A 13,119-nucleotide genomic window follows, 5' to 3' on the forward strand; every position below is an offset into this window, starting at 1 on the left:
TTTTGCAACATCTGTAGGTCCGCAGGTTGGAGACCACTGCACTAGCCCATTAGTTCCCTATACCATTAAACAAGGGAGGGCTCAATATTCGGGAATATGCGCATATGCGAAGAGCAGAGAGGGATGCAGTGATCACTGTGATGTGTACCCTGAACAAAAAAAAAGCGAATTTTCGTAATTGCGAATATATAGTGCTATATTCGCAATATTCGCGAATATGCGATATTCGCGATTAAAATTCAAATTGCGAATATTCGTGAGCAACACTAGCTACTGGTACTACTATATGATATCAACATCATTTTCTTTAGTCTACCTACCTATAAAACTAAGTCTTATAATGGGTTCCCATTTTCGATATGGTCTGACTGATATATCATGCATAGCACATAGAAGCAGCCACAGTTACAGGCAATATAAGGATTGTTTTATGCCAGAATAATTGTACTCTGTCATGGCATCACTTATTTCATCACAAAATCTAGGAAGAACAAAAAACTTATAAATAAATATAGGACATTTTGCAACATTTTGGGGGCTTCGGTTTCCACTCAGTGCACTTTATGGCAAAAATTTGATCTTGAGGGGCATTTATCAATATTTTACTAGTATATGTGCTATTATAGATGTGAAAAGTCACCTAAGAATATACCTTCCTGCTCCAAATTCACCAAAAGTCACATGCCACTTGATGAATTGACCGGCTCCTACGCCCGTTTAGACTTCTTTCCAGGGCAAGTGACATGGTGTGAGTTTGTGTGTAAATCACCGTGCTGCCACTTTTGTGGGACTTTTTTGAGACTTTCAGAGAAAAGTCTCACATAATGAATCAGTGCCTGCTGCATAAATTTAGTCAAAAGAACTTCAAATGGTAGTTCACTGTCAGATATGACCTATAGCACAAAGGTCTCAGGGGAACTGACTGAGACTTTTTGTGTGACAATTTAAGATTAAAAAAAACCATCTAAACAGTTTGATTAATTCCCCTCTTCATGCCTAAGGGTAGGGTCACACATAGCACATCTACAGCATATTTGACATTGTTAATGCGCTACTGACTGTCCCTAGAGTGTGCCCCTGCCGTGCCCGTGGGTCCTGCTTTGTCTGCTTGAGCAGACGCACAGTTATCTGCGACTCGTGAAAGCCGCGATGTCCGTGAGAACATGCGCATTGTACTCACAGACATTGTTGGTCTCTGATTCGCAGATCCCTGTGTGTCTGTTCATAGCAGCGGATTACTCCTATGAGCAGACAAAGCAGGACACACAGGCACAGCAGGAGGCACACTCAAATATGCTAACAATGTGCTACGTGTAACCCTACCATAAAGGGGTATTCCTGCCTACAACACTTATACAGGATGGAGCAGAAGTTTATAATCACAGGGGTCTAATTGCTGCCCTCTCCCCTCCTGTCTTTCAAAAATGGGGTGTTGAATCTCCTAATTGGCTATCTTTGGCAACAGGGCCGGCTCTCCCTATAGGCAAAACAGGCAGAGCGCCCTCTTAATGGGGGCGCCGATCTGCCAGCCATAAGAAAGTCAGACAATCAGCATCCAAACCACTCGCTCAGCCAGCAGAATGAGGAGGAGGTTTGTTACAGTGTATCTTCACAGTAGTAAGCTAATTACATGCGGAGGAGGTTTGTTACCTTACTACTGGGGTGACACACTGTAACAAACCTCCTCCTCATGTAATTACCTTACTACTGGGGTGACACACTGTAATTACATGAGGAGGAGGTTTGTTACAGTGTGTGTCCCCAGTAGTAAGGAGATCATATGAGGAAGAGGTTTGTTACAGTGTGTCACCCCAGTAGTAAAGTAATTACATGAGGAGGGGGCTCGTTGCAGTGTATCACCCCAGTAGTAAGGTAATTAAATGAGGAGGGGGCTCGTTACAGTGTGTCACCCCAGTAGTAAGGTAATTAAATGAGGAGGGGGCTTGTTACAGTGTGTCACCCCGGTATTAGGAAAATTAAAGAAAAACGTAGGTGCACTCACCACTCAGCGGAGACTACTGCCTGCCGGGGTCCGAGGTAAGTGCGTGCTTCTTCTGGCCTCTAAGTTTATGTAATCACGCGATGACGTAAACTTAGAGGCCGGAAGAAGCACGCTCTTACGTGCGAAACTGCCGGCGTAGCCTCCGAGCGCCACACTCCCTGTGCCTTCGCTGAGATCCAGCTCCCCGTGTACCGGACCCCGTCATGCAGTAGTCTCCGCTGAGCGGTGAGTGCACCTACGTTTTTCTTTATTGAATCTTTCTGATACTTCATGCTTGTATGTGTGCACCCCGCAGGAGATACGAATAAAGGTACCGGTGTTTGACCGCAATCCAGTCCAGGTGATATACGCCCTCAGAGTGCTCTACCCTTTCTTGTCTTTACATATTAGATTTGTAAATGACTTCTATTTAAAAATGTTATCCTTCCAGGACTTATTAGTTCATTTATACCACAGAGGAAGTTCTTTTCTTTTTGAATTTCCTTTCTGTCTGACCACAGTGCTCTCTTCTGACACATCGGTCCATGTCAGGAAGCAGCTGTCCAGAGCAGCATAGGTTTGTTATGGGGATTTTGTTCCTGCTCTGCACAGTTCCTGAAATGGACAGATGTGTCAGTAGAGAGCACTGTGGACAGAAAAAAAAAAAAAGAAATCCAAAAAGAAAAGAACTTTCTCTGTATTATACAGCAGCTGATGAGTACGGGAAGGATTTAGATTTTTAAATAGAAGTAATTTACAAATCTGTTTAACTTTCTGGCACCAGTTGATTAAAAAAAAAAATGTTTTCCACTGAGTACCCCTTTAAGATATCATTTTGCCATTACACTGAGAGGAAGATTCCCTTTTCAGGAGTGTGTGAAAGCTGGGTGACAGCTTCTGAGGCGGGGACTGCAATGGCTGCCATGTTGGTTGTCATCCTGCTTCTCCAGTAGACTGTTCCTATGGGATCTCTCCATGTGGACACTTCTCTACTGGGAATTTCCCTTCTTCACGAATGTTGTTCTGATGCTCTTCTGGTGTGGATGATCTCATAACAGGAGCATCCATAAAGCATGTGTCCTCCACTGTGTATTCAGTCTAGGCAATCCTCCATGAGCTAAATATACCCCGGCTCTGACTTGCACTGATACATTGTAACAAACCCTCAATTGTTATATTACCTTAAAAGTTGTTGCTGGGTTTAGAAAACCCGTCTTACAAATGATCTATTAGAGGATTCTGGGTAATAGATGGGGGTCCCCCATTCAGGATCCTCATCTATTAGTCAGAATGGAGAGAGGCTATTTGAAGCATCAATACAACATTTATCAGATGGACGTCCAATGGAAATAAAGACAAGTACAACCATGTAGGGGGTAAAAGAAAGAATTTATTTATAGGGATGGGGGGACAATAATAAACAAGATACTATTATATTATACTATTATAGATGTGTATGTGTAAGTTAGTGATCTGTTGTACTGAACCATGCTCGGCTGTGTTGATCCAGAGGAAGGCGAAAACCCCCTATAAGGAATTAGCCAATTGTCCTTATTACCAAGGGGGAAAATTTCTTCCCGACCCCAAATATGGCAGTCAGAATAAATCCCTGGATCAAAGGCTAGTACCAAACCGAGTGACAGGTAAATTAATTTAAATTTATTTTTTTATTTTTTTTATTATACATGTGCAGTAGTTTAATGTTCATGTTTGGGTCAAATACCTTTTTAAGATATAAAAAAATATATAAATATTTATTTATAGTTATTTATTTATTCATCAATTTTTTTTTTATTAATTGTGTTACTAAGAGGGTAATTTCTGATGTTATTATGCTAAACCTATTTACGGCTATGTTGATCCAGAGGAAGGCGAAAACCCCTTGTGAGGAATGAGCCAATTGTCCTCAAATCAGGGGAGAAAATTCCTTCCCAACCCCAAATATGGCGGTCAGAATAAATCCCTGGATCGAGCCGATATGTCCCCTATCTGTGGTGTGTGTCTATGTGTGTGCGCCTATCCCTATAGTGTAGTGTGTGTGGTAAGTGCAGTGTAGTGTGTGGTGAGTGAGTGGTGATGCCAGGTAAAGGCCTGGGGCAGCAACACAATGGCAAAGGTGAGAGATGATGTTCTAGGGCAGCCGAGGTAACAGCAGCAGAGACTTGAGGCCTGGATCAGGAGGCCGGAGGTTCTGGGCAGTAGGCGCGGGATCCTCAGAGTCTAGAAGTGAAGAACATGTGATGATAATTATCCCCAGAGGAGGACGTTCTTACCGCGCCCAGCTTGGTGACGTATAATTGAATCCGGTCACAAGGTGGGGGTTCTCTGTGTCCTCCGGCCACTGCAGATGGTGATTTTGTAGAACTGTCCCAAAAGGCTTACATGGTGGCTTGGCTCTCCTCTCTTCCAGTTCCTCCCAGTGAATGGTGGAAAAGAATGGATGCTTCCGGATGTTTCTGCGCACCCCCAGGCGCTTATCGGGATTCTTGCGCAGAAGTTGACTGATGAGATGTTCAATAGCAGCATCCATCCCGAGTGGAAATTTGGGCTCCTTTCTGGTGATGGCTTTGAAAACCTTCTGCTTGCTGTGGCTGATGTAAAATGGGAAGCATCCTGTCGCCATCCTGCACAACACAACCCCAAGGCTCCACCAGTCAACGGCTGTGTAATATTCTTGTCCAAGAAGCACTTCAGGGGCCATGTAGTAGAATGTTCCTGTCACTCCGTCGATCTTACTGGAGGCTGTGACTCCATCTTGTGCCAGGCCCAGGTCAATGATCCGGATGTGGCCTTCTGCATCCAACATGATGTTCTCTGGCTTGAGGTCTCTGTGAACGATGTTATGTCCATGGAGGAACTGGAGGCCGCATACCATCTCTGCTGCGTAGAATCTTATGTTGTCGATGTCCAGGTAGCAGCAAATCCTGATCAAATCCTCCAAACTGCCGCCGGACAGGTACTCCGTGATGAAGTATGCACGCTCCAGAGACTGATGTGCAGCATAAAGGTGGCATAGAAATGGACAGTCTCGGGCTGCCAGGAGTATCCGCCGCTCTCTCTTGATGGTTCCCTCGTTGTCCTCTCTTCTGTTGATGATCTTTACAGCCATGTAGGTGTCACAGCCAGGGACTGATGCCAGGACCACCTGTGGAAAACAAATGGAAAACGCTCATTAGAAGACATCATAAGGTTGGTATTGATGAGTGTTTCTCAATCGCGGTCCTCAAGACCCCCAACAGGTCATGTTTTCTGGATTTCCTTTGTATTTTATAGGTGACACAATTATGGTCGGTGAACATACAGTTATATAACCTGTGAAAGACTAAGGAATTCCGGAAAACATGACCGGTTGGGGTCTTGAGGACCGCGTTTGAGAAACACTGATATTGATGGAGGGGGGGGGTCTGGTCTAGGAAAACTGCAAGAAAGAGCTATAATATACTGTAGATCCCCCTTTAGCAACAATCATCTCTCCCAAAGTTTCCTGCGGCTGCAAATGCTCTAAGTTTTGTTCACCAATAGAATACCTAGCAGGTTTGGTGGCAGAATCCCGTTGGAATCGACTGCGCAAGGTGGTGCCAGCCAATGCGATGCTACAAAGGGGCGTTCACTGCATAGTGGTGATGCCGATGTGATAAAATCTAAAGTCATTCGGCTAATAGTGGAGATGCGGTATCAGACCTGCCATTCAGGTGCGCAGAAGCAATAGATACAAAAGTTACAAAGATAGTACACGCACGTTCGGACAGCACTTTGAATCATTTATGTGTTTGCACTCTAATTGCCTGAGGCTCCATAAGTACAAAAGTAGGTATATGGTGCGCATGTTCAAGCAGCCTTATGGTTGCATAGGCAAAATAAATACAAATAAGCATATGTAATATATTAGGGCACCAGGTTGGCGTTTGCGAACTGCACATACAAGGGAAACTTGTGCCAAGTGTAACGAATTGTAATATTAAAATTGTATTAAAAAGAAAAAAAAGGAAATGTAAACAAAATTTAGGAAAATGATGAACAGCTTATCCACCATCTGAAAAGATAGGGAAAAGGAAATAATGAATGGTGTAAAAGACAAAAACCACGATCCCTAGTATGAAAGTGATTCATAAAGGTGGATGAAGAATGGGAATAGAGTGCGGAAACAGTACTAGGTTAATGTCACTGAATATCAGGCGAGTGCACGGTGGTTATGTAGCAGTTGTCGGAGTTGTATAGTAATTATAAAGCTGGGCTCCACAGCTCCCAGATTAGGTACCAAGAGGAACAAAGAAAAATTAAAAGAAAAATACTATAAAAATAGTCCACTATGTGGTTTTGCAGTTTTCACAGAATTCATGGATCCAACATGATAAATAGTCTTAAAAATGGACAGAAGTCCCTACAAAAATGATGGGTCCAGAAACAAAATATTATCCTCATCGAGAAAGAAGACAAAAATGGATCATCAGGAGGCATCAATGGGGGGAAACTTATTAGATAGTATAAATAAAGAGAATTTCAGAGGGTTCACTTACTTTATCTCCTAACTCTATGAATGCATTGAACAATGGTTAGACATGTCTTTGAGTTGGTTGGGGTCAGTGTAGTTCTCATCTTCTGGTCCAAATAGGTTTCTGTAAGATTGTATTGAAGCCATAGAAATCCAGGTACGGATAACTAAAAGAGAAGCATTGAAGGGGACAAAATTCATGGACTTTATTCCGCGGAAGACTGGGTGCTTTTCACCTTCTGGTCCTGGCCGGTCACACACCTGTAGACTCAGGGGGATACCTCACCTGGTCCCACCATGGATGATGTGTCACTAGGGTTGCTACCTGGCCGGTATCTTACCAGCAGAGTCAGTATTTTAGCCACCCTGACCTTTTATATTAAAAATACCGGAAATGCAATGGCCAGTAATTATCCAACCAATCCTCCAACTTCCGGAATGTTGCACCATAACCTATACCAGTGTTTCCCAACCAGAGCATCTCCAGCTGTTGCAAAACTACAACTTCCAGCATGCCCGGAGAGCCAACAGTTCTCTTGAAAAACACTCACCTATACTATATACTACTGTATAGTCCAACATGTTGGGAGATGTAGTTTTTGTTTGGGCCCGCTGCTGAGACACAGGCTTTATCAGGGCATGCTGGTAGTTCTAGTTAGTAACTAACTGCAACTCTTGAATTTAATTTAAAAAAAAAACTGATCAAAAAGTCACATCGAAACAAAAATGGTCCTGTTAAAAACTACAGACCGGGGCGCAAAAAATTACCCTCATACAGGCCCGTATAAGGAGAAATAAAAAAGTTATAGGGGTCAGAATAGGACAAAATTTCCCCCACATATTTCACATCATGTGATGTCACGCATATATAATTAATTATGCAAATGTGTGTCGTTGGTATTTTTTCGTTGTTGCAAGAAAGGTGGCAATATAATACATGAAACAATTAGAGGATCTTACGCTAAAGTCATAGCTGCATACACAAAAAAACGCGAATATGTACCAAATAGTACCATAAGTATAATAAACTTTATTGTTACACAAATGCAAAAAAATGACATACATCTAAAATCATATAAAATATATATGGATAAAAAACTGGAGATACAACTTCATGATACAGAGACAAAGAAAGGGGAGAACTGGAAAGACTCAGCAGTGCAATAAAGTATAAGAATTAAGTAATCTTAAAACAGCCCACAATACCATACTTAACCCCTTAACAACGAAGGACGTAAATGTACGTCCTGGCGAGGTGGTACTTAAGGAACCAGGACGTACATTTACGTCCTAAGCATAAGCTTGCGCGGCAGGTCCCGGCTGTTGATCGCAGCCAGGGACCCGCCGGTAATGGCGGACATCGACGATCCCACGGATGTCCGCCATTAACCCCTCAGATGCCGTGATCTACACAGATCACGGCATCTGCGGCATCGCGGTCACTTAAATGGATGATCGGATCAACCGCAGTGCTTCCGCGGCGATTCGATCATCCAGCACGGCAGCCGGAGGTCCCCTCACCTGCCTCCTCTGCCTCCCAGGAGTCTTCTGCTCTGATCTGCCTTCCCGCAGACCAGAGCAGAAGATGATCGATAATGCTGATCAGTGCTATGTCCTATACATAGCACTGAACAGGATTAGCAATCGAATGATTGCTATAAATAGTCCCCTTTGGGGACTATTAAAGTGTAAAAATAAAAGTAAATAAAGTAAAAATAAAAAATAAAAAAAATATGAAAAACCTCCTCCCCCAATAAAAACGTAAATTGTCCCATTTTCCCTATTTCACCCCCAAAAAGTGTTAAAAAAATATGTTATATACATATTTGGAATTGCTGCGTGCATAAATATCTGAACTATTAAAATAACATGTTAATGATACCGTACGGTGAACGGCGTGAACGTAAAAAATAAAAGTCTAAAATAGCTGCTTTTTTATAACATGTATTAAAAGTTTTATATAAGCAAATATGGTATCAATAAAAAGTACAGATCATGGTGCAAAAAAATGAGCCCTCATACCACCGCTTATACGGAAAAATGAAAAAGTTATAGGTCTTCAAAATAGGGGAATTTTAAATGTACTAATTTGGTTAAAAAGTTTGTGATTTTTTTTAAGCGCAACAGTAATAAAAAAGTATGTTATCATGGGTATCATTTTAATCGTATTGACCCAAAGAATAAATAACACATGTCATTTTTACCGTAAATTGTACGGCGTGAAAATGAAACCTTCCAAAATTAGCAAAATTGCGGTTTTCTTTTTAAAATCCCCACACAAATAGTATTTTTTTTGGTTGCGCCATACATTTTATGGTAAAGGGAGTGATGGCATTACAACGGACAACTGGTCACGCAAAAGACAAGCCCTCATACTAGTCTGTGGATGAAAATATAAGAGTTAGGATTTTTTGAAGGCGTGGAGGAAAAAACGAAAACGTAAAAATAAAATTGTCTGCGTCCTGAAGGCCTAAATGGGCTGCGTCCTTAAGGGGTTAAATCGTACCTGTCAGATCCAACCAAAAAAACATTTTTTAATATATCACTCAGTACCTAATCCTGACCATGTACATCTAATTTTTATGTGTCTAGCGCCTTTATTTCTTTTTTTATTACACTTTTAATTTAGCTCATTAGCCTGAATTCCTCTCAAAGGGAGGGGGTGTGGCCTCACTGTGCAGGTCTCCGCCCCCTCCTCAGTATGCTGTCTGCTCACATCTCCCCTAGCATTAGCAAAACTACCACTCCCAGCTTGTATTCACTGACAGTAGCGGGACACAAGGTGACAGTGGGAGGATTTTTCCTCCAGCTGTGAGCCCTGAACTCACAGCTGTCAATCAAGGAAGTGTGTCCATCACATAGGTGATCACTCATGGACACAGCAGGACTAGTATGTGTCAAAGCAGGCAGGGGGGGGGCAGTTGTTTGACTGGCTTTTTCAGTAGGAAATACTGAAAAATTTCTAATGAAAGCAATTGCAAAACCTGTTGGTTTTGCATGCTGTACAACATATCAAAAGTTTTTGTATCTGACAGTGCCCATTTAAACTAAATAGGGTAACTCAAAAAAGCACCCAAATAAATGCATGAAAGAGTAACCATGCAAAGTTATAATAGATGTATATAGAGGTGGCACAGGGAGAAAGTATAGTAGCGGAAGCAAGGAGTTAAATATTGGCAAAGTGTGCAACAAACATAATTACCAACATTACCCGACATTTCACCACTCAAGGCTTCTTCCGGGGCGTAATCACAGGAAGTGAGCGACAGCTATTTATGTAGGGGAACGGCCAATCATGGATCCAAGACTAGAGCATGTGTTCTTGCGAGATGTCCGCAAGTCGTGGACATCGCGAGATGGCCGTACAGTCTCAGAATATCAGAATACACAGTGTCCTGAGGGACCGCCCAGTAACGAAGGTAACCTGGACGCTAAAGGCACAAATATCGTGAGACACAGGAGCGTATCCGAGTGTCGCGCTGCAGCTAAAACTATGGGCTGAAACTATAACACATCACAGCGGGAGGACCTGCCCAGTAACCAAGGTGATACAGCACGCTAAATATATATAATAATACTACATGCACCCAGGTATGGCCACCTATATAAATAATTAATTAATTGAATACAAATAAGGACATGTATAAAGAATCCAAAATATACCTGAATAAAATAAGTATTATTTCCAAAGTGCCGCACTGCACATCATGGCAGTGCAGCCAAAGGAAAACACGTAACATGAAAAAGTGAGTGCCAAAAAATAATAAAGGGGAGTATAACCAAAATAAAAAAATGTGTGTGAAAAAAACTAAAAGTGACACACACACCAATGTGCATTGTGAAAGTGCAAAAGTGCAATAGTGAAGGTGAATACAGACCCACCTGTAAGAAAAAACAGAAATTATTCCAAAAACATTTTTATTATAGAAGCACATGTGGTGTATCATATTACAACATACTGAACCAATGTCAATAACAAAGGGGGGGGGGGGAGCGGAAATCCGTGCAACCCCATTCTAAATAATAATAAGATGGCATATATTGTGACATTAAAGATATATAGTTGCCATAAAGTATATACATGTCTGATGGATGAAAAAATAAGGATAATTGACAGGGAACAATGGTAAGGCAAAAAAAAATATATATATATAAATTTCCCCCACATATCATGTGATGTCACGCATATATAATTCATTATGCAAATGAGTATGGTCGGTATTTATTTATTTTTTGCAAGACAGGTGGCAACCTTATGTGTCACATGTGGGCCATATAAAGCAAGTGGTGTGGGGATCCTACAAGTGTTCCTCGGTCCACCCCCAGGAATATCCAGGCCAGTTACCTTAATTTAATTGGACTACAAAAGGGTTCAACCAAGGAAAACAAAGGCAAAATATACATAATAAATACCATCTGACCCTCAAGTAATGCATAAGAGAAAGAAAATGTGCAAAAAAACTAATACAACAGAGCATATAGCGATAGAGGGCAAGGAAAAAACCAGACAATAATGAATAGAGAACCGTAATACCATAGGGGGAAACTTTTTGTTGCACTTTATTATTGGATTTATATTTGGAGTCCTATATACAATACATGTGAAGAGATATTATTATTTATTACCCGCGGTATTGGAGGAACAATTTACAGTGCTATAACATCAGCACATATGCACTTTTAGAAATCTATTTTATATTATTGAGTATTCCAGCACCCATTATAAAGACCTGCTTAGAGGAAGAGCTGTGCAGTTCCCATAGCAACCAGTTTGCTTCTTTTATTTTTCAGAGGCCTTTTTAACTTGGTTGCTATGGGCAACTGCACAGCTCTTCCTCTGCACAGGTCTTAATAAATCCCCCCTATATGTACTGTTTACACACTGCTGCAGAAGACCCAGCTGTGATAAAAAGACATTGCGGTCTATTTTATATTATTTAGTATTCCAGCACCCATTATAAAGACCTGCTTAGAGGAAGAGCTGTGCAGTTCCCATAGCAACCAGTTTGCTTCTTTTATTTTTCAGAGGCCTTTTTAACTTGGTTGCTATAGGCAACTGCACAGCTCTTCCTCTGCACAGGTCTTAATAAATCCCCCCTATATGTACTGTTTACACACTGCTGCAGAAGACCCCGCTGTGATAAAAAGACATTGCGGTCAATAGTGTTGCACCTCCTCTTCTCCCTGCGTCTGGTTTCCTGCACCCACACCATCTTGGGCATCCCGACATCCATCCGCCAGGACACTGTACATGGAGGTGCCCCAAGGGATCCGTTCACACCTAATACCAGGTTTAGGCCCTAGTCTTATATGGGTTTGCATAACCACTTAAACCATCAGGGACATATTATTGTGGGATTACAAGTACCAGCAGACCCACCTTACCACAACACTGCAACCCCCCCCCCCCCCCCAAACACATATCCAGCCTGAGATGGTTGATAACAGAAATTAAGATGGAAACAGAACTTACTTTGCCGAAGTTGCCTCTACCCAGGACTTGGTGGAGGTTGTAGCGGCTGATGGTAAGCCTGGGGTAGGGGTCTGATGTTCCTTGGCTGCTCCCAGGTGTTGGCTCCTCATCCTCTGATCCTCCATTCTCATCTCCTCTCCTCCTCTTGACTCCATCCTCGCCTTCCTCTTCCCTCTTCCTCTTCTCCTCCTCACCATCTTCTCCATGTCCAGTGGACACCATCCCAGGTGTTGGCTCCTCATCCTCCGATCCTCCATCGTCATCTCCTCTCCTCCTCAAGACTCCATCCTTGCCTTCCTCCTCCCTCTTCCTCTTGCCTTCGCTCTTCCTCTTCTCCTCCTTGCCATCTTCTTCATGTTCAGTAGAAGCCATCCCAGGTGTTGGCTCCTCATCCTCCGATCCTCCATCGTCGTCTCCTCTCCTCCTCTTGACTCCATCCTCGCCTTCCTCTTCCCTCTTCTCCTCCTCGCCATCTTCTCCATGTCCAGTGGATGCCATCCCAGGTGTTGGCTCCTCATCCTCCGATCCTCCATCGTCATCTCGTCTCCTCTTCAAGACTCCATCCTCGCCTTCCTCTTCCCTCTTCCTCTTGCCTTCGCTCTTCCTCTTCTCCTCCTCGCCATCTTCTCCATGTCCAGTGGACGCCATTTCCGCAGTTCTCCTTCAGTCTGTAGACCTCGGTCCAGTCACGTCGGTCGCCAGCAGAGAGTGAACGGCAGTTGGTCGTGTGCAGGTGATGTCATCAGCCACAGAATGCTCAGGTGGCACCTGCCTGACACTGGCCCTATAGACCTGCTCAGCCATATACAATGTGATGTGGGCATCATGAAGGACATCTAGGGTTGGCCTTAAGTTGGTTGGTACCCTGTGCAGTTTGATGGACCTTATGATGGACCACAGTGGTGACCAAACTATGGACCTCTAGATGTTTCAAAATTACAACTCCCAGGTTTGTTGGGTGTTGTAGTTTTGCAATATCTGGAGGACCACAGTTTTTATACCAATTGGTTTAGGCACCTATTAAGGTGCTTGGGGTCCAAGCTCCAGGTGTAAAGTACATCGGGCACCTCCATCAGTAAAGACAGGAGATGCCCCTTGTGCCCTGGTGCAGGTCGCATACCTCTGTTCATGGTCTAAAGTTAAGAGGAACAGTAATAATTCATGGATGGTTCT

General features: G+C 42.8%; 1 protein-coding gene across 1 annotated transcript; it reads right to left on the reverse strand.

The window, feature by feature from the left end:
- Positions 1-3,334: 3,334 nt before the first annotated feature.
- Positions 3,335-12,779, reverse strand: LOC130284531 (protein kinase C theta type-like). The gene is made up of 2 exons (XM_056534961.1): positions 11,947-12,779; positions 3,335-5,126 (listed from the first exon to the last, which is right to left on the reverse strand). Exons 1-2 carry the CDS (start codon positions 12,592-12,594, stop codon positions 4,251-4,253), a joined length of 1,524 nt encoding a protein of 507 aa, XP_056390936.1. The 5' UTR covers positions 12,595-12,779; the 3' UTR covers positions 3,335-4,250.
- Between the last annotated feature and the right edge of the window lie 340 nt (positions 12,780-13,119).

This window comes from Hyla sarda, chromosome 8 (assembly GCF_029499605.1).
Source record: "Hyla sarda isolate aHylSar1 chromosome 8, aHylSar1.hap1, whole genome shotgun sequence".
Taxonomy (NCBI): Eukaryota; Metazoa; Chordata; class Amphibia; order Anura; family Hylidae; genus Hyla; species Hyla sarda.

Coding starts and splice junctions, on each gene's coding strand:
- LOC130284531 (XM_056534961.1), bottom strand. CDS start 12,594: ATGGCGTCCACTGGACATGGAGAAGATGGCGAGGAGGAGAAGAGGAAG. Junction 5,127..11,946: donor GTAGAGGCAACTTCGGCAAA/GTAAGTTCTGTT, acceptor TGTTTTCCACAG/GTGGTCCTGGCATCAGTCCC.